The sequence below is a fragment of the Vipera ursinii genome (genome assembly GCF_947247035.1).
Source record: "Vipera ursinii genome assembly, chromosome: 1".
NCBI lineage: Eukaryota > Metazoa > Chordata > Lepidosauria > Squamata > Viperidae > Vipera > Vipera ursinii.
In genome coordinates this window covers 206919479-206946423 of record NC_139512.1, presented here as the reverse complement: position 1 = coordinate 206946423, position 26945 = coordinate 206919479, and the positions used below count along the sequence as shown (strand labels likewise).

Here is a 26945-nt window from a genome sequence, read left to right as displayed (position 1 = left end):
CGCTTCTCTTCGGGTGTTGTCTGTCCTCCTTCGCCTTACAAGGCTGCGCGCGAGGCTTCCCCCCCCCACCCTCCTCCTCCTCCTCCTCCTCCTCGTAGGTGGCAGGGGGCGGAGCTCCTTGCGCCGAGATTTTGGGACCCCCGCTTGGCTCTTCCCTCCTAGAACCGAGCGCGGCGGCCGCAGCTGGTTCTGCGGCTCCGGACCAAGCCGCCGTCCGCCGCCCCGACGCGTGCCGAGCAGCTGCAGAAAGGCCGCGCTTTGCAGCTTCCATGTGTGCCCGGGCCGGATCGGCGCAGGCAGGTCGGTAGAGGCTCGGCGTGGCCGGGGGCGGAAGGCGATCCTCGTCCGCTTTAAGGAGCTGTCGCTGCCCAGCGCCGTTCCGTTGGAGCCCAAGGCGGTCGGAGAAGCCGTCTGGGGCAAAAGGCGCCAGAGAACCCCTTGCCTGCCCCGGATCTTAAGAGCAGGGGAAGGTGGGTGGATGGGTGGGTGGGGGGCGGACGCCCGCCCGCTTTTGCTGCGCCTTCCCGACACCAGCCCCGGTTCTTCCCGCTGCCAGATCGTCGTCCCCTTTCGAGGCGGCGGTGGGAAGCCAAACTTAGCGGCAAGTCCAGCGGGGCAGGCTGCCAAGCGCCTTTTCGGCGTCGACGCCCGGCCGTCCGGAGAAAGGCGGTGACTCAGCAGTATGTGTGTGTGTGTGTGTGTGTGTGTGTTTGTGTGTACCCCCTGCCCACCCCACTTTCCCGGATTGACAGCCAGCGCGGGAGAGTTTGCAAAGAGCGCCCCCCCCCTTTGCGCCTCTTCTTCCCAGTCGCTGCCCGTTACAGTTGCTTTGATCGCGTGGAGTGGGCGAAGCAGGCACCCGGGCGAGTGGGGAGGGTCGGCGTGCGCCTCCCTTTAACGTGAGTGGGGAAAAATCTGGGGATGCTGGAAGAAGGCTCCTCTGCCCGATCCGGGCCTCCTCCTTTCCCAGGGGTGCAGGCTGGGTTTTGTTTTTGAAAGGAGTCGCAGACTTGCCTCCTCCCTATTGCCAAATGCGGTCAAGCCCATTCTTTTTCCTTCCATTCTTTTTCCTTCCGTTCGGAAAGGTGATCGGGTTGGGTTGGTGTTTGTTCTCCGTTGGGACCTGGGCAGATGTTTATAACTCTGAGGAGAAAAACAGTGGAGGCAGAAGAGCCTGATTTGCGAAAGCTGTTAACTCCCCCCCCTCTTACTCGCCTCTTTTAAAGGCGGGAAGACCATTTGGGTTTTTGAAGCTCAATTTGTTCCTCCCCTCAGGGAGAAAGAACAGGAGGCAAATGTCTTGGTAGGGTGGTTATCTTATTTCTCTTACCCTCCAGCTTTTTTCTCTTCTAAGGATTCCGTAGACATTCCAGGGATTGTTACTGGCACTGTGTTATTGGGCACGGGTTTGCATCCAACTGAAGATTGAGATTGCAAGGCTAACTGGGCTGCAGAAATATGGATGACCACTAAATAGCAGCAGTGAGAGCTTTTAGTAGCTGTTTGCTGCCCTCGACAGTCACCCAGATTTTTTAGTAGTTCTCTGCTGTCTCAGTCGGAAGGCAAGGTAGACGTGGGCTGCCCTGCTGACTTCTGTGACGTGACCATAGGCCTTGTTGGGTGGTATTTCCAGGCTCCATAAAGCTTCCACTGCTCACTTCTCCATGTCAAAAGGACAAGAGAGCGCCTTTTTTGTTTGTTTGCCAGCTGACAACTAGATGTGGTAGGAAAATGAGAGGGGGCTGACCAGTTCTTTAGCAAACTAAAAAGTGGGGCTTTGTGATTCATGGGTTCATTTCCACTTGACACTGAAAGCCACAAGAGCAATATCCAGAGCTGGACCTGGTAACCTTCCTGCAGCTTCCCCCAGCCTAACTCCTGGCAAGACTCATCCATCCTGTCATTCTGATCATCTTCATTAGAGGGTTATCAAATTGGAACAAGCTATGCTTGCTGGTTGTAGTTTCCATCCTGTATTTCTTACATTGCCCCCCCCCCCCAGCTTGGCTTCATAGCGAAACTTCATTTTCATTGCTGCTTTTCTTGCCCGCCTTCCCCATGTTGAAAGAACTCATGATTATTTACCTCATCTTGCTCCCTTCCTTAATGCTTCTCATTACAATTACAGCTTCCATTGGGGATGAAGAAGTAACAAGAAGAATTTCCATCTCTGCCATACCAGGAATCTTAAGGATAAAAGAAGTGAGTTTGACAGCGCTTATGGAAGATTTCCTTGGACTCCAAGGTTCCTGGGACTGAGGAAATATCCACAGATCTCCAAAACTAGTATATCAGGTGGCGGATTTTGTTCCAAGTTCCTTTGGGTCATCATGACTGGGAAAATGGCCTCTAGCCTGACTTGTACCGGAGTGATCTGGGCCTTGCTTTCCTTTCTTTGTGCTGGAGCCTCCTGTGTGGGTTTCTTCATGCCTTATTGGCTGCTGGGTTCTCAGCTGGAGAAACCAGTCTCTTTTGGCACTTTCCGGAGATGTTCCTATCCAGTTCGAGATGACAGCCGCCAGATTACAATAATGGTGGAGCAGTGTGGACGTTACGCATCCTTCCAGGCCATTCCGAGTGTGGAATGGCAGATCTGCACAGTGGTGACCGGTTTGGGCTGTGGCCTCCTCCTTCTAGTGGCCCTCAATGCACTTATGGGATGCTGTGTATATGAGCTGATCTCCAGGACGGTGGGCAGGGTGGCTGGAGGCATCCAGTTCTTAGGGGGTAAGTACCTGCAAACTCCTGACCTTGGAGCCAAGGCCTGCCAGCACACAGTGCCTCCATTGTTCTTGCTGAATCAAATTCTTTCTTATATTCATTTTTCTGCTAAGGCCAGCCTCTACAAAATGGGGTGGTGGTGTATTTATAAAGAAAAAAAAAGACAGTGAATGGAATTTCAAATGCTGAACCCTTTAATACAGTATTGTCATTTTCCTGTGGGGAAAGAATTGTTTCAGAGTTCACTCTAATCTCTTGTCCCTGAAGTAGTGAGATTTTCCACCCATTACTTGCAGGGAAAGAGTACTTGACTCAGTCATGTTTTGCCTGAAGGAAGCCTTATTGTTTTGGTGAGAACACAATACACCACAATTCTAACCATTTATACCGAACAGAAAGACCATTGTATTTCTTGGAACATCCCCTCAACTGTTTATATTAAAATGGGAAACATAACTTATTAGAAAAAAGATTTTTAGATTGGCGCTCAGATCATATTTTGAAAGTTATTCTCCCTTCCCCAAAGTCTGCTCAAGTCTCAGAAATAGTTTCGTCTAGTTTATTGTTTCTGGCCATATGGTTTTAATTCTAATTTTTCCTTTGTGTGTGTCTGTGGCTGTACTCCCTCTTTCTTTGTGTGTGTGTATATTTGCAGCTGTTTTCAATTCTATCTTCTGCAGCTGTGAAGGGGGAGAAAAAAAACAAGAATTATGCAAGAAGTCAGATTTAGTGACATTTTGTGAGGAGGTAACGCAAAGCCTCCCTTGAGCTGAGCCAAATTTCTGGCTGTTACACATCCATGCAGTTTTCTGGTCAACAGAGTAGAAGTGATTTTCCATTCCCTTCTCTGGCATAGTTTTTTTTTTGACTTCCTCAATTTTGCCTCCAGCCTTGGAATACCCTGGTGATATGTCATCATAGCACTGATGATGGTTTAAGCTTGCTTTGCTTCCAGATCTAGATATGTTTGGCCAAGTGCTGCCCCCTGCTGAGATGAGCTTATGGGAACTTTGTTTTCTGACAGTGAGGTAATGGTGGTAGAAATGGAAATGGCTTGCTGATAATGGCCTTAACTCCTCCCTTATAAGCATTCTGGGGGGAAAAACCACGATGTTGCAATGCAGAACTCATAGAGTATATCAAATTTCTATTCTGATGGTGTAAATTGAAAACCAGGATCCACAAACATTGGCTGGCAGTCAAAGGCCACGATCCCAAATCCTTAAATCACTATCCACACCGACACCAACAGCACCAGTGTGATTGGAGCAACATAAAAATCATCGGCCATGCTATCATCCACCATGCTTGTGAGGTCATCGAAGCCTGGCACTCCACAAGCAGTTCCATCGACAGACACATTGACCTACAACTAGCCTACGAACCCCTCAGAATCCAAATCAACCACACAGCCAACCAGAGGCTGCAATGACCCTCAACCAACTTACACAAGCCCCGCCCTGCCACCAGCAATTCACCTCCCAATGACCCTGACCAGATGTAACCTCCCCATCACAAAACCCATCACAAAACTCATTGATGACACACCTGGCCTATCACAAGACCCATCACAGACCCTCACGTGACAGCCCCACACCTGAAGCTCCTATGCCAGTGGAGCTGAGGACTGCCCCCGACCTCCGTTCATTCCGCCGGGGCCTGAAGACCTGGCTCTTCGAGCTCTCTGGCCCAGGCTGAGGATTAATTTATTTTAATTGGGGTTTTATTTGTACAGGGATAAATTTAATCTTTTTTAAACTTGGTTTTTAACTTTTGTATTTTTGGTTTTTAATTACCCTGTAAACCGCCCTGAGTCCTCCGGGAAAGGGCGATATATAAATGTAATAAAATAAATAAATAAATAAATAATCAGAATAACACCGTCATCCCCTAAACTCTGCTGAAGATGTTACCCAGCCTGGTAACAAAACATTCGGAAACCAATCCACAAGCTCAGAGAACGAACCTTCATCCTCATCCTATAGCCGAGCTACAGATATTCATCACTATTGCATAAGTTAATACTAATGGTTGCCTCTGCAATTCCTCTTTAAAGCCACATCCATCCAAGCTGATTAAAATTATGAAGATATAGGATGGACTCCACTGTCAATAGAAAATATTCCACTCGCCTATTTTGGGGGGGATTTCTTCTTTTACTTTACAAGCATACTTCTCAAAGTGTTTTGGGTGGTAAAAAAAATTAATAATTAACACAAACTTGGTGTAAATTCAATTGGACAGTTCTAATTAAATTCTAATTAACTCTTCCAAATGACTTTTATGGAAGGAGATAAAATTAGGTGCAAAATTCACACATGCTAAAATTAATGCTGAAATGTGTAGCAGTATCACTTATTTTTCTTAATTAGGGAAGTGAACTCAATTAGCTATGTTTAAAATAATTATAAGCACTGTAATAAAATAATTCCCAAAGAAAGGTTTTAATCTAAACATAACATATTCATTTTTCTCCCAGTTTCCTCTCTTTCTGCCAAATAAATTATTCAGCTATTAGTAGAAAGATTTTTGAGAAATTTGCATAATATTCATAATTAGCTTTGTCTAAATTAAAATGAACCTGGTAATATACATTTTTCCATTGACTGAGGGTACTGGAAAACTTTCTTCAAAAGATTCTAATGTGAAGTCTTTCAGAAAACTCTACCAACAAAGAAATTGGATGTTTACGCAGTAATACTTGTCTGCTTTTGAAATTAATCTTGCCCTCATTTTCTACTACCAGTATAATGTTTGATAATTTTCTGTACAAGAGTTTCATTTTGTGGCTGTTTTTATCAAATTTCATCATTCTCATTAATGAAAAATCTTACTCTCAACAATTTGCATTTCTCTTGCAGTACATGTCTTTCAGTAGCTACAGTGAAATGTTTTGATGTAGTCAAAATGATTGGAACGGTAGTTCTTTGCACTTATCTGTACATTATGTAGTGCCAATTTAGCAACTTGATTTTGGAGTATGTGTGTGTTAGTGAAAAGCACTAGGAATATATCTTAAGATGGTGAAAAACAAAGAAAGCATACAAAGCATTAAATGCTTTGTATGCTTTCTTTGATTTTCACCGTCTTAAGGTGTGAATTATGCCAATTCGCAGTGAAGCACACAAAGCATTAAAATGCTTTGTACGCTTCACCGTGAATTGGTGTAATTCAAATCTCTCTTATTATCTTATTAGTTATACGATTAACATTAAGAGCTCAGCTATCCTCTTTACTTGACACATTGAAGAATAACTTCTATTCCAGAAAACAGATTACAAATTCTGGTTACTTCGTGAGGTAATTATGAATGTTGAATTGGGCACTCCCTTGCCCAGTTGTCTTGTTCTCATAACAGTAGCTGGCCACTGCTATTCTGTGTCTTGCTTAGATGGTTGGTGGAGAGGAACAAGTTGCCCCATGCAAATTAGTTAGTATCCTAGGATCCTTCATTCAGCAGCTGAACAATGTGACAAGGATAGCAAACATGGCAACTATAACCACTAGCCAGACAGAGACTATTCCCTCTAGTTGCAACAACAGGGACAGACTACGCCCCTAGCAACCCTGGGGTACAAAGCTCCAATCAATAGGCCCAACTTGGACAGCAACTCAAACTGATGACGCTTAACCCCTGCTTTCCCCCCCTTCCTTAGGCGATGGTTGGGGCTGAAGATTAAAAAAAGGCCTTTTGTATGATGTGCTCAGCTTTTGACTTGCAGCTCCATGGGGGCAGAGGGGAAAACCTAGACCAGGGGGAAATTTAGGCTGAAACTTCGCATCACGTTTCGACACTGAAACAAAGATAAGACGCACCGAGAGCATTTTGATGTGTAATTGTGCAGAAGGCACACAACAAGTGAACTGTGGAAAAGCAAGGCGTTGGAGAAATAAAATAATGGGTGTATGTATATGCCTTTTTTAACCTCGTACAGAAGGGCTATGAAGGGAAGTTTCTAAGGAAAAATCTAACCTAACCAACGGAAAAATGGATTTAGTTTATTAACGTGCAGCTTCGCTGATAGTTTATGGTAATGGATGATTCATTCATTCATCATTTGTCTTTGCTCCCCTTTTTTCATAATGTAAACCTTTTTCAGTCTGAATTAAATTTTGTCCTTGCTACTATCCAACCTGCTGGCCAGTCTCTAGGAAGAGCAGCAGTTGCTAAATTATTTCATAAGGGAGATCCCTACTGGAGCCAGGATGAAAAGAAAGGGCCAGAGGCACACTTTCTGGGAACCCTGTGTTTAATAAAAAGCAAATTATGCTTGTAGCCCAGGCATGGCCCATCCCAAAGGTTACACATTTCACAGATTTAATAGCAGATTTAAAAGCAATCGGAATGGATGGTCTGTCCCCCACATGCTGTATTTTGCGGTACTATTACATTGGCTGTTCTTAAACCTTCTATGGAGTGCATTGGCAGATCATTTCATGTAGACAAAAAAAAATTGGTTTGATTTATACCTGCCTCTCTGTTCAAGGCAGCTAACGCAATTTCAAATGAGGCAGATTATAAAGAGTTAAAAATACGGATTAAAATCCACAATAAAAAACTCTAAAACCATAATGACTGCGCAGTCAGTTTTGTAAGGTGTTTAAGGCTAGAAAGGTCAGTGCCAACATCTTAAATGCTTAGTGATTTGCTCTTCTTGTAATTAATGCCACAGCCTATTTAAGGTGTTACTTTCTCTGTGCTCAGTCGAGGAAAATTCCAGTACTATATAATTTTTCATTTTGGAACTTCTTATGACTTGATATAATTAATTTGAACGAACATATTGGAAGTTTTATTATACCCGTTAGCAAGTGTGACTGTTCTTGATTTGCTCCGTCTCTAAATTGGTTCGTCTTTCTCTCTCTGTGCCTATGGAGATTCTCAGTCATCCAGATCATGGTTGTTCCAAAAGGGCTTTTTTCAAAAGGCAACCCGACTTTGTTTTTCCTTGAAGACATTTTGCTTCCAGAAGCTTCCTGGATGAGAAGTGAAACATGTTCAAGGAAGAACAAAGTCCAGTGCCTTTTGAAAGAAAAGCACCTTTGGATTTCTCTCCTTCTCTTCAGTTGTGATTCCTAGTCTGTCCTTCTCTTCAAATTCTTTGCCCTCTGTTGTGATTCAGGGTCAGCCTGTGGGTTCGGCAGTTGGGTCGGACGACTCAGAGGAGGAGGAGGAGGGGGGGTGTTGAAGAGCTTGCTGAGGGGATTGGACAGCTTGATGAGAGTCCTCAGCCAGACCCCTCTCATCTGGTCACGATGCAGACCCAGCTGTGTGAGCCTGACAGCGTGGATGAAGATGACCCACAGCTAGCCCTGTTCAAGGACACCCGACGCAGGAGGCAGTCAATCAGGAGTAAACAGAGGAAGGCAATGGGGCTCCTCGGAAGGAGGCAGAGAGAAGCCACGCCCTGAACTGTATTTAAGGGGGAATGCGTGGGAGGGCTGGTTTGCTGAAGGCAACCACTTGAAAAGCTCCTGTTTCTTGGTTCGTGTCTTGTTCTATTTGTTTTTGTAGCAATAAATTTGGCAGGCATAATTCCAGCCTCTTGCCTTCTTGTAAAAGGGGTTGTCCCTGCCTTTTCTGCAGGGCCGGTAGCAGGCTGGTACAGAACACCCTCTCCCAGCTTCATCCTCACTAGTCTGATCTGTCATTTAATAGTAGAACTCAATAATGTTCAAGTACAGCGTAAAATACATTGGAGGACTGCAGCCGAATGAGACCCAAAAGTCTGGAAAATGTATATGATTGTAGCTATTTCTAAAAGACTTGTTCCTGCACCTTCAGATGTGAAAAGATGCCAGAATCTCATTCACTTCCATTTTCTGTTTGATGTATTTACCTGACCTCTGTTATGAGAACTAGGTGGAAAATGATATCAATTTTTCAACTTCAGATACATTATTTGTGTACCACGTGTCAGGGATCTGAGTCATTCGCTTTGAAATAATAAAAAAATGGGGTATATAAGTGTAATTGATCCATTGGGAAGTTCCCTAGCAGCGGAAATAAGTCAGTCAGCTACCGTAGTCCTGAGGCTTATTACATATAAAACAAGTAACAAATTCCCGTTCTTTTCTGCAGGGTTAGATGTTTGTCTTAGGAATTCCCCCATGGCTCATTAAAATGTGTCAAAGCAATGAAACTCACACAGCCCTAAATTCTGTTGCTGAGGTGATCGCTGTTTGTTCTTCATTTGAAGTGTTTGTCTCTGTTATACTATATTTGTCTCTCTTTCTTGCTCATCACATTTTGTTACTGCAGGAGTTTTTGAGCCATTATTTTCCCCAATGGTATCTTACAACAATTAAAAATCAATGCATGGTGACTATGGAAGGGAATTGTGCATGATTGCAAATGTAACCCACGCCTTTTCCTCAGGCTTTTCAGACAAAAAGACAAGACATGTAAGCGATGAAATAATAGGAGAAATGGAAAAAAGACAGGAGATAGCAAACTTATCAAATGTCTTCCCCTGAATCAAACCTTTCCTCGTGTTGCCAATGCAGGTGGCCAGCAAATTCTGTCTGCAGACAACGTTGTGAGTTACAAGGCAGACAACCACGTGTTTAGCATAGTCTTCTTTGGTGCAAACCGAGCATGTAAGTTAGCTTATTATTCAATTTACAAAATAAATTAAGCATTTAGACTAATTACACAAATTACAGTGTACAGTGGGTGTGTGATGTGAACATTGACTGCATTTTCAAAATTTTCTTTTTTTCCCCTCTCCAGCCCTGCCTGGACTTGCAGAAAGACAGAGGTGAAATAGCAGGAATAAAGCACATGGTTAATTTTATTTCGCGGGTAGTAGAAATAATGTCAAATAACACTTTTCCTTTCAAGTAAAGAGCTACCTGACATATTCAGGCCATAGCATGTATATTGTTTAAACAATATTGCTCAGGGTTGCTCGGGTAATACTCTGTTATTATTTCAGTTGGTTTTCTCAAATCTCTTAAAATATGTCCTTGGTGAGGTAGAGTAGAAGTCTCTGAACTATTTCACATGCGAGTTCATTTATTTTGTGATGCTCTGCAATTTAGGCACAGCCTGCAGTTGTTATTTTATAAATATTTTTAGCTCAACTAAAAATAATTTTCCTTTTTCCCGATTCCTTTTTTAAATCGTGACTTGAGTACCATGTAAATCTCCTGGACCGCAATACTAACTAATTTCACCAACAGAAATGACTGAAAGGTAAACCTGTGGGGGAAGGTAGGACTGGTATGTAATTGAATACCAAATTTATTTACAGGTTCTGGATTCTGTCCAGGGAATGCATGGATACAAATACTAGCACAAAGGGGGGGAAAAAGGGAACTTTCCATCATCCTACAATCCATACACGGTTCAATCTGAAAATGATAAATCAGGCGACATTTTATTTATTTATTTTATTTATTTATTTATTTATTTATTTTATTACATTTATATACCGCCCTTTCCCGAAGGACTCAGGGTGGTTTACAGGGTGATTAAAAACAAAGATACAAAAGTTAAAAACAGATTTTTAAAAAAATTATATTCGTCCCTGCATAAGTAAAACCCCAGTTAAAATTAAAATTGAAACTAAAATTAAAATTCTCAGCCTGGGCCAGAGAGCTCGAAGAGCCAGGTCTTCAGGTCCCGGCGGAATGAACGGAGGTCGGGGGCAGTCCTCAGCTCCACTGGCAGCTGGTTCCACAGGGCAGGCGCACCCACTGAGAAGGCCCTATCCCTGGGTGTCGTCCGCCGGCAATCTGTTACTGGTGGCACCCTGAGAAGACCCTCCCTGTGGGAGCGCACTGGACGAAGGGAGCTTGATGCCGGCATTTCCTCACCTAAATACTAAGTGCCATCTCGGTGCAATTGGCTTCCTCTTATCAAAGTAAACAAGCTCCTGTAAACTTGGTATATAAACGTTTCTGAAGGATCCATTTAAGCTGCCAGAATACTGCTGAGCCCAGATAATGATACATGCATGACTGGGGATCAAAAAATCCGATCGATTTTGTTCTACCTGTTTTCCTGCCAATCAGCCCATTGTGATCTAGCGGCACTCCTTTGAGGATGTTCTGCTTGCCAAGAATTCTATTGCAATTATCCAAAAAGAAGTTCTCTTTCAGGGATCCTTCCACAAATACCTCCCTGCACCAATTACAGCTTGATGCAAATGCATTTTCTAGCACCAGGTTGAAGTCATCTGCTCATGCGGGCTTTCTGTTGAATTTAGGTAGCTGATAGTACTGGTTTTAGCTGCCATCACTACTGCTGCTGCTGGTCTCGCTGTCTTGTAAAATGAATTTTAAGTTTTTGTAATGTTGTTAGTTATATCTCTGCTTTGGGATTATAATTATTTGTTTTAGCAAGGAAACTCTTACAAGGATATATATTTAGTATGTCAATTGGACTATGTATGGTCATAGGGAAGCACGTGTTTGCTTTATTTTTCTTCCTGAAGTTCTGTGTTTCCTGTTCAATTCTTGTGTATGGCATGTAGAAACATTGGTCAATGTGTGGTTTCTCTTTCCACTGTGGGGAAGCTGACATATCTTTAATCAAGTTCCCAGGTATACTTCAGGTATATCTTTAACAAGTAAGCTGTAATGATTGCTCAGGTGATTAACTAACAATTGCTCCAGTAGAAGGAACAGTGCAAAAGTTTCCAAACTGATTAAGCTTTCATTAGTTTTTTATTTATTTATTTTATTTATTTTCTATTATTTATTTATTTATTTATTTATTTATTTATTTATTTATTTATTTATTTATTTATTTTCTTTGAACCTTTTAGCCCTTTTCTCTTTTTACATAGTGAACGACAGATGCAAAATGTCTGAAAAAATATATACCAGCTCGATAATGTATTGAATTAAAAATAAGGCTAAAGATTTTATTGCCTTCCACATTTCATGAGAATGTGCGGTCTATTAGCAACATCCCTGGGTGCCATAAAACATTTCTGACAAAGGACTTTTTTCTAGTCCCCACTTTTGCAGACATGGCTGAAAGTTCCTTTTCCCATTTATGTATTTATTATTTCGATTGATATAGCCACCTAGAGTCATGTATTTGTCCTGTGTGAACACATTCCCGTGAAATGTGAGAGACGATAAAATATTTAGTCGTATGTCTAATGTTCTAAGAAATGGAAAATGATAGATTAATCCCTCGCAGGCTGTCATTAGTCCACATCTGCAGACTTATCATTCATGTTTCCAAACTGCCGGGAGTAGAGATTCCTCTCATTGCAGAAAAATAGCAGGGGATCATAATAATCCCTTGCTTCCCTTTCCAGTAATTGTATCAGCCAGCTTAGACTAGGGCCAGACATGCGTTTGGCACTTGTGCTGCCAGAGAATATTCCTGGCATCAGCAGGCACAGCTTTGATATAAAGAGTGAGCAACAATTTGTTATCCTAGACCTAGAAAATCATTTCTTGGAGTACTGCATGCACAAAGTCCTTGACTCAGGGCCATTCGTTGGATGACAGTTCAAAGTTACTCCTCATAAAAACAAAAATATTTACAATCTTTCCTTGAAGTTAGGACGGTCAACACCACCCCTGCAATTACAGGATGCAATTTGAACGCTTGGCAGCTGGCTGACATTTAAATACCGGGTTCAGCATCGTGCAGTTATGTGATTGTGGTCTGCAACCTTCTTAGCTGGTTTCCAACAAGCAGTGCTAATTGGGGAAGCTTGATTCGCTTAGCAACCATGTGGACTTGCTTAACAACTATGGTAAAAAGGGTTGTAAAATCAGGTCTGGTCAGGTGGTGACTGGGCTTATGGCCACACTGACTGATGATGGAAATGCCAGTCCCAGTTGTGGCTGTATGTTGAGGACTAACTAGAATAGCCAGAAAATGATCCAGAAAGTTAGCTGGTAATCATTTATGATATTTTTTACTTTTGTACCTTAGACTTCAGTTGGGATTCTAGGACTTAGTCAGTCATTTTCTCTCCCTTTCCTTAAAACTGAAATACTAGATAGATTTTGTTCAGAGACATAGTTCTTATTGTTGTCCAATTTGGAGGTTCTTGCTAGGCAAAAATACTTTTTTTCCTTCTTTTCTAATGTTGGCAGCTCATCCCTCTTCCATAGTTCATTAGTTCCCTGGCTAGCTTCATGTTTATAATGAGATACAGATGACCTCTTAGTTTATTCCAATTTATATTATATTTTTCTTAAGGTAATCGTGAACCATGGATGGATTTAAACACATACTGTAGACACCCACGCATGATGTAGCTTTGTATAAACCTTAACAAATAAAATGCCGTTGAAGTTCAATATTTTTTTGTTGGCTTAACTCCAAATTCTAGATAACCAGTCCAAATGGGCAAATCTTGCCAATTCTTTTGAAAGCAACCTTGAAGGAGACAGATTTTAGCAAAGAGACTTTAGGAAATTGGGGCAGGGAAAGGAGCCATCAATAATACGTTGTCATGTTCTGAGCTTCCCGGTGAAGATTTATGGAAGACAGCATTGTGACAGAGATTGACAACCAGAAGGTGAATTCTGGCCAGTGTAGTCTTTCTGGACAAGGAGAGATTGTGACATCACCTACTCCAAACAGCTGTTCCTTGTGAGAAGACTTCAGGAACTGAGGTTTTTTGGTTGACTCATGAGTCAAGCAGCTGGGAGTCAAGGAATTTCAATTAAGCACAGTTATAATGCACCCTATATGAACACAATGTTTGCCAAAGTCTCACTTTGGTAACCATTTCTGGATGTAATCAATTTACAGCTAAAGAGAGATTTTCTGAGTGGCAAGATAAGAGTAATCCACTTGGTGGGTCAGCATTCTTATTGGATTAAAAAAATGGGGGGGGAAGGAGAGGGGGCTTCAAAGATTTAAAAACGTTTAGCAAAAGACTTAACATCTGCACATGTTGCAGATACTGAAACCACAAAAGGGATATACTGCATTAGTGGATAATGTGGCTGTGCAAAAAATCATTTTATCAATATTATTCCAGTTTGCATAAAGGACAAGATATTTCTCTGGCAAAAAATAGATGAATACTTTAAGAAACAAAATTTACTTCAGACCACAGAGGAACAAAAACAATTTATGAATGGATCTGGGGGTGGGGAAGGGTTGTGAAGCTTTAAAAAGTATTAAAACTGGAAAGACGATTGGACTAGACAGATTACCAGATTCTTATTATAAATACTTTGCAGATGTCTTTTATGATCTTTACAAAATGCAGTGAATTCTAGTTTACAGGGAGGAAGGATGCCAGAGAGCTGGAAAGAAGCCAATATAGAAATAATATAAATGGTAAAGAGGGACAAGATTTTATTTTAACAAGAAACTATGTAGATAAATATAATTACTGAAAAATGCCTACACGTTTAAAACAATTTTGGCTGATAGGTTGAAAATAGTTTTACAAGAATTTATTGGATCAGTGAGGATCAATATGTATTTTTACTTAAAAGACAGTTACAAAATAATATCCAAAATTTTGGAGTACTTGGAACAACACAACGGAAAACTAGCATTGATTTTGTTAGTTGCAGAGAAGGCCTTGCACTGGGTTTTCTTGTTCAAAGTTTTTGAAGGTATGAACTTTAGAAAGAACTTCATAAAACGGATAAGATCAATTATAATTCACAGAAAGTATATAGTTGTAGAGATCTGTACATAATGGAGATCTACCAAAGTCTAGTGAAATACAAAAGAACAAAGCAAGAATGCCCATTGTCTTCTCTCTTGTTTATTTTACTCCTTAAAATATTGAATAGAGATATAAGACAACATGAAAGAATTGTTATCTTCTGGCTGGAAGACAGCGTGTTGAAACAGTTGTCTGGAAGAACCCTGGAGAAACAAAAGGGTTTTTTAAAATTCCTAATTATTCCTAATTATTAATGAGAAGAAAGGACTCACTGGAGAAGAGCCTAATGCTGGGAAAGATTGAGGGCAAGAGAAGAAGGGGACGACAGAGAATGAGGTGGCTGGATGGAGTCACTGAAGCAGTAGGCGTGAGCTTAAATGGACTCCAGAAGATGGTAGAGTACAGGAAGGCCTGAAGGAACATTATCCATGGGGTCGCGATGGTCAGACATGACTTTGCAACTAACAACAACAATTGTTTGCAATAAAAGCAACAAAATAACTCCCCACCCCCAATAAGTTGCTGAAATGAAAAAAGCCTAAAGCAACTCTTTATGCAGATGTAGGAAACTTCTGGCCGATACTGCTAGCAAACTCACCAGATTACTCCTCCTATCCTGCCTGAAGGATTTCAACTTAAGTCATTTTCACTGTTGTTTTTTCCACTTGTGCTTTGGGGAAATTGCTAGGTGAGACCTATCAATCTATTTACCATCTACCCATTTTTCCCCTTTGGGAAAACCTCCAGTGTTTAATGCAGGGCATAACCATAGTTCTTGTTTAGAGCACTTTTCTCCATGTAGGAAGATACTCGGAATGATTACTTCAGATATTCTACATGGAGCATGAATATGTTATGCACAATTCACTTGAAGAATTCTAACGTCCTGATTGATAATGAAAGTCCATAGAATTCCTTTATTGAACAGACAGACATCTCCAGGTTAGGGAATAGCATCCTGAGAAATGAAATATTCCATTTGTAATTTTGTGGATATTGCCTATTTTTAATCTCAAATTAATGCTCAGACTTTCTGTGCCCAGCAGCACCAAGCTGAACCTGAGCAGTCTCAAAAAAACTAAATGAGGTGGGACCTGGTTAGTTCTTTAATACAGCAAATTGTAAATCAAACTAAGGATCTGTTAAAAATTGTGGAAGAAGGAAATGGCAAAATTACCTCCATATTGCTGCCAAGAAAACAGTGAAATCTGCAACATCTCCAGAAGATAAACTTCATTTGAGATTCTAATCTTTTTTTTTGTAAACATGCTCCAGTTTCCCCAATATTAAAGCTGCTGACAGATGATTATGCATAAAATATTGAAAGAATATCCCAACACAAAAGGATACCCCACAGTAGATCTGCCTATGTTTAAGATGCCGCAAGCTTCTTGTTATTTTTTGTGACAACAAATCTTTATTCCTACTGTTCTGCACGCTACCCAGAACCACATGGCAATTTTAAAGCAGACCATCGATATTTGGGAACGCTGGGGTTTTACACAGACTCTCATTGTCCAGGAGCAAGAAAACAAGCCACTGAAAATAGAAAGCTTCCCATTTCTGTTGCACATGAGTGGATTGATTCGGTCTGCTGTCTGTGATGAATGTAAGCAATCAACTGTATGTATGTTCTGCCCGTGAGGCATTGTCAGAAGCTTCAACTCTTGCGGATGAAATGGGGTTGGCAGAAACAAGCAAGACCATATTTGGTAGTCACTGCCCTGGCCGTCCAGTTTCCAGGCACAGAGTCAGGGGTCAGATTGTCCTCTATAAGACTCTCGCAAGTTCCTTTCTTGTGTTAAATGAACTTGCTTCCACTTCTCTATCAGCTTTTCCCTGTCTGGCGTCCTGTGGAGGCCGCAGCATAGTTGATCAAGGAAAGGCTGATCAAAACAGAATTTCAAGTAGAGCTAACAGAGTTTTGATGGCTTTGGCTTTGTGAAAAACCCTCCCAAAGGACCCCACTTTTTCAGGATTTCAAAAGGGCTAAAACCATCCTTCCCCCCCCCCCCGGTTAAAATAATTGTCCGGGTTGAACGTTTAATTGCATTATCAGATTGTGCTCCTTATTCTTGGAATGTGCACTTCTTGTTAGAATGATAGGGGTTTAATTAGTTATTTTAGATGCAGTTTGAGCAGAGCAAGGCGGTGTGTAACCTTTATTATCAATTTAGTGGATTGAAGAGTCTTGTTGTGAACACTGGTTCACAAAGAGTCTTCTTTGTGAACAATGGTCACTTGGGAAGTAAGCATTGCTCTTTGCACAATATTTAATCATTAGGCTGAGAGCCAACAGAGGCGGCTTTTTTTTAAATAGAGTCCTAACATTGCTTTGCAAATTTAATAGTAGCTTGGGTGTCAGTGGAGCTTTAAAAAAATCAATTCAGCAATTACCGGCACAACCTTTATCCTCAAATGCAGTTGCTTGTGTCCCTCACAATCCATGAATATATATTACTAAATTAATTCCTGCTTTCTTGGACCCCCACTGTTCAGAAATAATTGTTTCAATAATAAAGAGTTACATTCTTGCAGCTGCATCTAAGCAGCAGATCAGATAATAGCTAGGTCACTTCTATCCCCAGGCCATGGATTCTTGCCAAAGATATTGTGTGTGCTATATCAACAACAGTCAATGTTTTCCTGTTCAGCTGTAGCTAATTTTTTTCATGAACCCTGGGCAATTTGCCTAATGAAACCAGGGCTGTCTCACAGGCTAGCTTGCAGTGTTTGCATGCAAATCTTTAGCAAGATCAGTGAGAAAAGAGAGATGAGCAATTCACTTTGGATATTTTAAAAAAAATTGGAATTGAAAAGGCACATGATGCTTAAATGGCCTTAAGCTGTGCAGTTAGGCTACTTTCAAGGGTTAAAATAGTTTTACAGTGATGATATGGTTGCATCAATTAAAATTGCATAAAAGTGAAGGGAAGACACTTCTAAAATGAGCAGAATACGATCAATCCTTGAATACAATTAAAATTATGAAAAATTGCTTTTAGAATTCTGATGAAAGCAGAATGCATACCTCCCTTGAAAATCCATTGCAACTATGTATATTCCTTGGTTTTTTGGTAAAGACCAATATCTTGCTGCTTTGGTTCTGCCTAACAAATTATTTAATTCTGAAACACGTGCATATATTTTTAAAGCTATTCCACATAAGGAATGTGTGTCTCTCTGTGTGTGTACACGTACATGCATGTGCACACACACACACGCACACACACACTTTTCCCCCAGAGCATCTCAGAACTTTTTGCGTTATACTTTTTTAGTCACAGCAAAATGTGACTTGTATTTTCCATTCCTTTCCTGTGTGATTGATGAAGCTTTTACAAGCAAGTATGTAGCAGCTTGTGGATTACTGTACAAGGAAGACTAGAGCAGGAAACAGATCTTTCCTAATTGTACAGAGAAGATTGTGTTTTTGCGTGTGCATCTGTATCTGTGTTTGTATTACTAGCTTAGGAAAGAATCTACATATCTCTCTAAATACTAGTCCTAAATGTTGTGTTCAAAAGATTATAGAACATATGTTAAAACAATTCTACTAACACCTCAAGAGAGAACATGTGAACGTAGATGTTAAATAATATCTACTGCTTCCATTTCATCAGAATTTGAGTCCAAAGGAAGGTATAGACACCCCTACTCATTTTATACACTAATTTTTGAGCCTGTATAATCTGTCAGTACAAATGACACATGGGCAACCTTAGACATGATGATGCCAAAATAATGTAATGTGAAATGGGACATCATTTGGTACTTCCATTGTCACATGGAACACAAATACACAAAAGATAGACTTGCATTCTTTCCCATTCAGCATTTCCCGTTTTATGTACAGTATTACAGATTTTCATTATAAATAATGAAAATAATGTAGTGGCATGGAGACCAAATCTTCTGAATATCAATTCCTATGTTTCATGATGATAACAAACACCATAATCTTAATACAATAGAATCTTATTGAAATGCATTTTCTGCATTTCCTGCATCAGACGAGGAGAGCACATCTTTCTCCTATCCTGGCCACTTTTTACAGTGGCACAATTGAGAACATTTTAACAAACTGCATCGCTGTTTGATTTGGTGGTAGCAGTGCCTCAGATAGAAGAAAGAGAGAGTGGTAAGGACAGTCAAGAAGATTATAGGAAGCCCACTTCTCATTATTCAGGACATTGCTTATAAGCGCTTTGTGCTTAGAGCTCAAAGCATTGTTAGAGACCCCACACACCTACTTTACGGTCTGTGTCTGTTCTTCCCCTCTGGGAGGAGGTTTCAAAGTATTTCCAGCAGGACTACCAGATTCTGAAATTTCATTTTAATTTATGCCGATTAGTGTACGTTTAAAGTGACCATAAGGTCTATTCTATTCTGTTCTATTCTCTGGGTCATCTCTGGGTCTACCTAAGTTTTGAAAGTGTCTTTGAAGATTTCTTAAATATCTTTATTGTATCAATTCTATCTCCAATATAAATGTGGTCTTCAGATAACAAAGAGCACCAACACTTATTTCCTCACATTTTAAATAAGACTGTGACCTTTCTCTACCAGTATACAATCAAGCACCAGTATACAATCAAGCACTGTGCTACAATCAATAAATGAAAAATTAGATTGAATTGCTGTCTCATTCTAGTATGTTCGATATTCAGGTGCGCTCCTATGCACTATTAGTCAAAAGCCAGTATCACTCTTAATAGTCCATTGTGTACATTCATTATCTCTAGGATTTTAGTCTTAGGCTTTACTAATATCACTTAAGGCTCCAGTGGAACTGAAATATCAATTATATCCTTAATAATATCCATGCACCTGTTCCTAAACTAGCTGAACAATGCCATCCTTTAAAATAGGACACTATCAGCAAATTTAATTAGTACATCCCCTCACCCTAATACTTCATGCTGGCCAGCTGAGGTTTTTTAATCATTTTCCATCAACTTTAATCATTCTCCAAAAGGGAATAGTGTGATTATATGTATGTATATCACTACACTATACCCTTTGGGGGCAAACTATGTTTTTCCAAGTATAAAAAGGAAGAAATAACAAGCTGAAAAATCTTAAAGGCATAAGAAAAAGAAATGCAGGTAGTCCTTGGGTTACAACCACTTGTTCGGTGTCCGTTCAAGTCATGCTACGCTGAATGAGGAGACTTCGGAGTGGTCCTCAAATGTTCCGGCAGTAGCACCATCCTTACGATCTTATGATAATTATTCAGGCAGCATGATATAGTCAAGTGATCACAAACTTGCAATCTTCTCTATTGGCTTCCCACAAGGAAAGTCAATGGAGAAGCTATCAGGACCTGTACGTTGCTCCGACTCCTGATGCTTTTTCTCCAGAGGATCCCCTAGGTGAGCAGGCAGCTGCTGAGTTGCACCAAGCTGCAGCAGCAACCCCTGTCCATGCCTTAGATGCGACACTTGCCTTCTCTTGCGTACACTTTCCGCTGATCTGCCTGCAAGCTGCCTAAGAGAAGCCTTTCATGATTGCGAGTTGCAACTTCTTACTGGCTTTCTGATTGCCCCTGCTTGTTGGAAGCTGGCAGGAAGTCCCAAACCTCAGTCAGATGAGATCCTTGCTTGACAACCTGTGATCCTTGCTTTACAATGGGAACAGGAACTGCTGGGATTGCAGTCACCAAGTAATGTGGTCACCTGATACTTGTACTTTATGTCCACATTGCTTAGCGACAGAATTTCCAGTCCCGATTACTGTCATTAAATGAGGACTACCTGTAAAACAGCTAGTTTATACTTACCCCATTTACTATATTATTCCATTCCTTCCTATTCTTTCAAACTACCAGTTTTGGCTTCCACCAAATCCATATATTGCTTTATATGTTGCCCTTTGTTCTTTAACCTTTTGAGGATTGTATGCATTTGGCCATGATTTTCTCTAACTTCATTTTCCTTCCCACCCATTCATTCTTCTTCCCTAAGTTTATTTTGTAATTTAATCTTTATTCGTTCATCTTGAAACTGGACGTTAATTTATATAAACAAGATTAAATTGCTGTTGATTGTATGGGATAGCTTAGCCAGTGGTTATTTCTTTACATTCTTGAAGCTTATTTCAACAAGAATTGCATGTGATTTATGTGCTGTTCCTTTGTTTGAATTTTCATGAAGTTCTCCATATGTTGTTTGACCTTTAGAAATGCTTATTTTTAGTTGTTTATGTTCTTGCTGTAACTGAAAATACTGGGAACAAAGAAACAATTTTCTAAATAGCTCTTTCTGTATATAAGTCTCTCTTTGTACTATTAACTGTTCTAATTATGATTCCACACTATTAAAAAAAGATTCATAAGGAAATATCTTGGGGTTTCTGCCATGAATTCTGCAATAACCAGAATTCTGCCATAACCAGTTAAAATTTAGTTTCTTTTTAACTTGTTTTTTCCACGTTGGGGGCAGCTGCTTCATCCATTCATTTAGAGCTTGAAGATGGATTACATATTACTACACAGACCCGTACCCATAGATGACTTTCTGCACTCCTCCTAATTTTTTTCCTGTAATCCAGCAGTCCCCAACTTTTTTTGGCACAGGGGACCGGTTCTGTGGAGGTGTTTCTGTGGGCCAGAAGGGGTGTTGGTTTCACATGCTGCCTCCATCCTGTGGATGGGGCATTTGTTTGCATGGCCCGGAACCAGTCCCACTGACCTCCCAGGGTAATCCCTTACATCCAGGTGGTGTCAGGGCGACTGAATGGAGCTGAACATTTGCTGGCCAGATGCCCTTCCTGACACCTACACGGAGTTTGCAGCAGACAATTACTCATTGTGCCCAGAGAGAGAAATCTCTGCCACTACCTAGGATCAAGCTCACAGCCCCCTGATTGTGAGGCGAGAGCGCCACCTCTAGGCTACCGCACCGCTCTTCAGCATTCCTAAACATTTACAAATCATTTAAAATAAGTGTACTGCCAAAGTGAGGTTTTCTACAGGTAGCAGAACTTCTAATACCATTTGTTTAATGACCATTTGAACTTGCAATGGCAGTGACAAAAGTGATTTATGACCGCTTTTCACACTTAATGAGTGACAGCATCCCCTTGTTCACCTAATCAAAATTTGGACACTTGGCAACTGGCCTGTATTAATGAAAGTTGCGGGATACCTTTACCAGATAAAGAAGCTGCCTTACCCACTATCAGTGAGATTTCCAACGTTTGCTAAGGAAATGCACAAAGAAGTTAGCAAGACATTTAGCCAATTTCTGACACCCACACTAGCAAAGGTAGTTGATTCTAAAGCTGCCCAGATGCATTTTTAATCACATCCAGGATTTACAATGCCTCACCCTTCCCAGAAGTTCCTGAGTTCTTGGGCTGACCGCCCTATTAATAGAGATGCTGAATTCTGTTTTGTCTGCAAAAAGATTCCTGTGGTAAAACCAGAATAGGCTAAGTGGGGAAAAAAAGAATATTCAACATATGAACCTACAAACTTATACCTATGTCATTTGCACCAACCCAACGTGGTCATCCCAGCCACCTGACCACATGGAAGCATCTTTGGACAACCCCCAGCTCCCTTGGCTAGGAAATGGAGATCAGCACTGCCCCTTAGAGTTGGACTCGACTGGACAGGGGAAACCTTTACGTTTACTTGTCATCCTCCCTTGATGACCACACTTGAGCCCAGAATTTCCATTTGCTAAGCAAGAGAGTTTGTTAACTGAATTTTGCCCCATTTTGCAACCTTCCTGGCCACAGTTGTTAAGTGAGTCACTCAGTTGTTATGTTAGTAACCCGGTTGTTAAGCGAATCTGGCTTCCCCATTGACTTTGCTTGTCAGAAGGTTGCAACAGGCGATCACATGACCCCGGGGACCCTGCCACCGTCATAAATGTGAACCATTTGCCAAGCGTCCGAATTTTGATCATGCGACCACGGGGGTGCTGGAACAGTTGTAAGTGTGAAAAGAGAGTCGTAAGTCACCTTTTCCAGTGCCGTTGTAACTTCAAAGAGTCACTAAACGATGGCTGTAAGTCAAGGACTACCTGTCCTTTCTTGTTTTGACATTGGCATGAGCTGCTGTATACCTCTGACTTCTGAGTATCCCGTTTTCTTCCGGTTCAGCTGTAGGGCGGTTCAGATTGGAAAACTTTCCATCCTGAGTTCCAGAGGGCTCAGGAACCAGATGGTTGTTTTTTTTCTTTTTTCCCATTTGAGGAACTCTTGTTGTTGAGTCTCCTGGTTTCTAATTCCACAACTCATCAGTAGATTAGATCTTATGGATGCATATGATTTGAATTTTGCCATTCAGTTCCTAGTCAGGTTCATATCTTATTAAAAAAATGTCCAGCTTCATTTCTTATAGGAGCAGTCTACTACCCCAGGGGCTTGCCTCATCCCATCCACTTAGCCTCTTAGGCTCAAATGAGCCATTGTTCTCCCATTCCACTCACCCAAGCAGAGAGACAACACAGCAATCTCTAGCCATATATGTGGCTGTCTGGAACAGCGCCTGGTTACAGAATGATGGTGCCAGTGCAGATTTCAGCAGTTTGTATTTAAATGTAAGAAGAAAGAAATCTTGATGGCCAGGAGCCCTCTTCTTCTTCCTCCTCCCCCCCCCCACAAAACACTTGAAAGGAATAACCAGTGGATAATCTGTCTGAATAGATTTATTGATTGGATGTTAAATACATTGCATTTACTGATGGCCGTGCCTAAGGAATTGCTTCCAAGAACATAAATTAAAGCACCCAATACACTTAGATTTAGATTGTGTGGGAGTCCTGTTTTTTTTATTAAGTTCTGCCTTGTGTGTGTGTGTGTGTGTGTGTGTGTGTGTGTGTGTGTGTGTAGGGAAAATACTTTTTAAAGACACATGTACATGTATTCTTAGGTGCAAACGCTTCTGAAGAATTTATCAAAGATACCAAGAATCATAAATGCATGCATGGGTGCTGGGTAAGGTGAATCGCAAAAATAATCATTATATACAATTGATAGGATAACGTCTTCCCTTGGATTGCTGACATGTTCTCCTTTTCAACATTTGTATTAGTCTTTTGCGGGCAAGGAATCAGAGCAGCCTCAGCAGATAGCAAAACTTGGTTGACCCTGTCTAGTCTGAGAAGCTAAGCAAGATAGAAACTGCGGTCGTAGTTGATGGGAGGTTTTCCAGAAGACCCCAGAGCTGCAAGCTGGACTTACATATTCTGGAAGAAGATAGTTGTGAACCATTTCATATTGTCCTCAGGAAGACTACATAGATGTGCCCATAATATCACCTTGAGATGAATTAAACGTGACGGAAACTCTTAAAGAGAGAGCAGCAATTTGGTCTGATGTAATTTTTCTCCCTCCCTCCCCCCCCGCGCATCGCTGTCAATATAGCACATGATGTTAACTCAAATACTTGTAATCTTTCTATAAAGTCCAAAGATGTACATTATATTTGAACTTTTCTTTGTTCAGTAGAGGAAAAGTTAGAGCACTCAAGGAGAATATGAGGTCCACCACAAACTTCGTTCATGCCATTTGTTGACTATAGTCCAGCTAAAAATGTGTTGCTTTCTTTCACCTGTAGGTTTGTTGATTGGTTCTGGGTGTGCTCTCTATCCTCTGGGCTGGGGCAGTGAAGAAGTCAGACAAGCCTGTGGCAATCTTTCCGACCAGTTTGAACTAGGTGAGTAATCCTAGTCCTACGGAAAATGGCCTTAAATGAAATGGATTCGCAAATGCTCAGAGTGTTCACAAAACAACACCAGAAAGAGAAAAACAAGAATGAAAGACGTTAAGGCTCTTCTGTTTTTTAAGAAATGGAACAGCTGCCCAGCCAAAATCCATACCTATGACTAAAGTAAAGCCACTTCAGAGGCTTATGCCTACATGCTAGTTTAACTGTGGTTTGGTCTTGGCTGTGTTTGCATAACATGCTAAGATGCAAATCATCTATAAACTGCAATTATTGGGTTTGCTTAAATTATAAAGCAATAATAACAATAATAAGTGGACAAAAATTTCCCTCTTTTGATTACAAGAGGCCACACAGCTTGGATCCACACATATACTATGCTGACTTATCCTAGGTCCTTGGGGAAAAATTCATTGCGTATGAAGGTCAACACCAGCTACAGAGCTGGCAACTGTGATTTCATATTGTTGTGTATATAATTTTTAAATTATATAAATTATGGTTTAGACCATAGTGCGATCTTAAGTATATTTTCTTCCCTAATTTCTGCCTGCTCTACCACCTTAAGTCGTGTAATGTGAGTCCTCTAGACTGTTAACTTTAACTCATGTTGAAATGGTCATCCTAAGTTGAATGTGAGGATGTTGCATACAGAAATCAAAAAGGACTGGGTCCCCCAAACCATAGTGAAGTAGAGGAAAAAATCCCCCCCCCTTTTTTTTCAGATGGTCCTTGATTCCTGAAGGTATACCCAGGTGCAACCTGGATAAGGAAATAAAATTCACTTAATGCTGTGTGCCCGGTACAACTGCTCTGTGTTGAATCCCACGGGGGTTACTTTAACAGAAAGTACAATTCATATATATTTGCCCAGACTTTCTGACAGGGCACTCTAGATTAATGGCAAGTCATCTGGAACATGATCCTGGTTTGCCCCAGTTACTTTGTATAAATCAAGAGGCATTAAGTCTATACAAAATGATGAAGATTTGAAAAAATAAGTGTCAAATGTAGTCTAGTGTCCCTTGCTTGTGTGTCCGCCTAGGTGCCTTCCTTTTATGGTTTTAAAAACCATGGATAATCACATTTCACATGGAGCTGGCAGCTCCCGAATGAAAGGTAGAATATAAATTTAACAAACAAAACAGTGAAGGCTAATTTATTCTGTATATAGCAGTTGTCTGGCTTAGTGCCTGAATTCAAAAACCCTTGACTGTTACCTAGAGCATCTGGTTTCAATTATTTAGAGTTTTTCAAATATTTTTCTCATATATCTGAATATTTATATCTCTTCCGCATTTCCCATTCTCCAGAATGTCCAGTCACTGACAAATTGATATACGCAGTATTCATTGAAAGGAAAATTACCTTGAATCACCCACCCCTAAAAGGAAGACTAGAAATAAAAAAAGAATTACCCTCAGTGCAGATTTGCTAATCTAAGACAGCTTTTCTATTTTTATGTCAGCTATTCAGGAGTGAAAATTTCTTTCTCCAAGTTACTAAAATATTCCTAGGAAATGAAGTAGATTGATGATTAAATACATGTTATTAATATAAATGTGTTTAGTAATGGCTTTCTCAGAAGCCATTACTGAGAGTCTGGGCTATACCACCATTTCAAACCAACAACGTTGTCACTTTCTCTAAATCCTTTAATTCAACATCACATACATCTAGTTTGGTATTCATTGCTTCTTCCTCTTCTCATCTTTTATTGTTGCCTTTGCAAAGCTGGGCACTTTCCTGCACTTTGCCCAGTTTAAGAACATTTTTCCTACCTACTTAACAGCTCTTCTCAGCATTAATGAGCAAAACAGTCTGATGATTCATTTCGAAGGTTAGCCTAGTCTGAGTAAGGGGCCAGGTGCCTTTGGAAATCTCACCAGTGGCCAACAAAAGCAACTGTACCCTCCCATTCCACAGGCATTTATGTCCAAGTACGGGAATGAAAATTGTTCAGGTTCTCCCTGTGTCATTTGCGCTATTGGCTTTAGAGGAAGCTTCAAAGGCAAAGGTTCCCCCAAACATGCGTGCTAGTTGTTTCTGACTCTAGGGGCCGGTGCTCATCTCCGTTTCAAAGCTGAAGAGCCAGCGCTTGTCCCAGGACGTCTCCGTGGTCATGTGGCCGCCAAAGGCGCACAGAACGCTGTTACCTTCCCACCGTAGTGGTCCCTATTCTTTTACTTGCATTTTTACGTGCTTTCAAACTGCTAGGTTGGCAGAAGCTGGGACAAGTAACAGGCGCTCACTCTGTTACGCGGCACTCGGGATTCGACCCGCCAAACTGCCGACCTTCTGATCGACAAGCTCAGCGTCCTAACCCACTGAGCCACCGCGTCCCTACAGAGGAAGCTTACATCAGTCCAGATTAAGTAATGAATTCAGCAAACTAAACTAGGTTTATGGGCAGATATCTGGACACAGTGTTTGAATACAAAAGGAGTTTTTAATCCCTAAAAACTCCAACGAGTGCCTGTTTTTATACAACTTTCCAAAATCCTAAGCACTTGCTCTAAAACAGGCATCTCTTGAAGGTAAGAAAACTTGACCTTTGCCTATCCTCACACCAAGGAGCCAGCATGTTTACACACTTGATGGGCAGGGAACAAATAAATATGGCATACGAATACTTGCATTTTTCCTTCAATTATTAAATACGGCATCAAAATACTACTGTTTTTCCAGTGGTGTTGGTGGTTGGGTGGGAGAGATTGAGAAAAGGAAGACCGCGCTTGCAATAACACTGTCTCTGTTTGTGTCTTTTGTCTCCCCTGTAGGCACCTGTGAAATTGGCTGGGCTTACTATTGCACAGGAGGAGGAGCTGCAGGAGCAATGTTGATGTGCACTTGGCTGGCCTGTTTCTCTGGCAAGAAACAAAAACAATATCCTTATTAAAGCCAGAACAAAACAGAACAAAACAAACCAGTGG

At 41.0% G+C, this 26945-nt stretch overlaps 1 protein-coding gene across 3 annotated transcripts; it reads left to right on the top strand.

Moving 5' to 3' along the window:
* On the top strand, nucleotides 1–26945 carry LHFPL6 (LHFPL tetraspan subfamily member 6). 3 transcript variants are annotated; one of them, XM_083350830.1, is made up of 4 exons: nucleotides 1–300; nucleotides 2129–2727; nucleotides 23905–24003; nucleotides 26793–26945. In XM_083350830.1, the coding sequence occupies exons 2-4, from the start codon at nucleotides 2331–2333 to the stop codon at nucleotides 26909–26911; spliced, it is 615 nt and encodes a 204-aa protein (XP_083206956.1). In that variant the 5' UTR covers nucleotides 1–300; nucleotides 2129–2330; the 3' UTR covers nucleotides 26912–26945. The 3 variants fall into 3 exon arrangements, with proteins under 3 accessions (XP_083206956.1, XP_083206958.1, XP_083206957.1); XM_083350832.1 differs by lacking the exon at nucleotides 1–300 and adding an exon at nucleotides 835–899; XM_083350831.1 differs by lacking the exon at nucleotides 1–300 and adding an exon at nucleotides 1106–1303.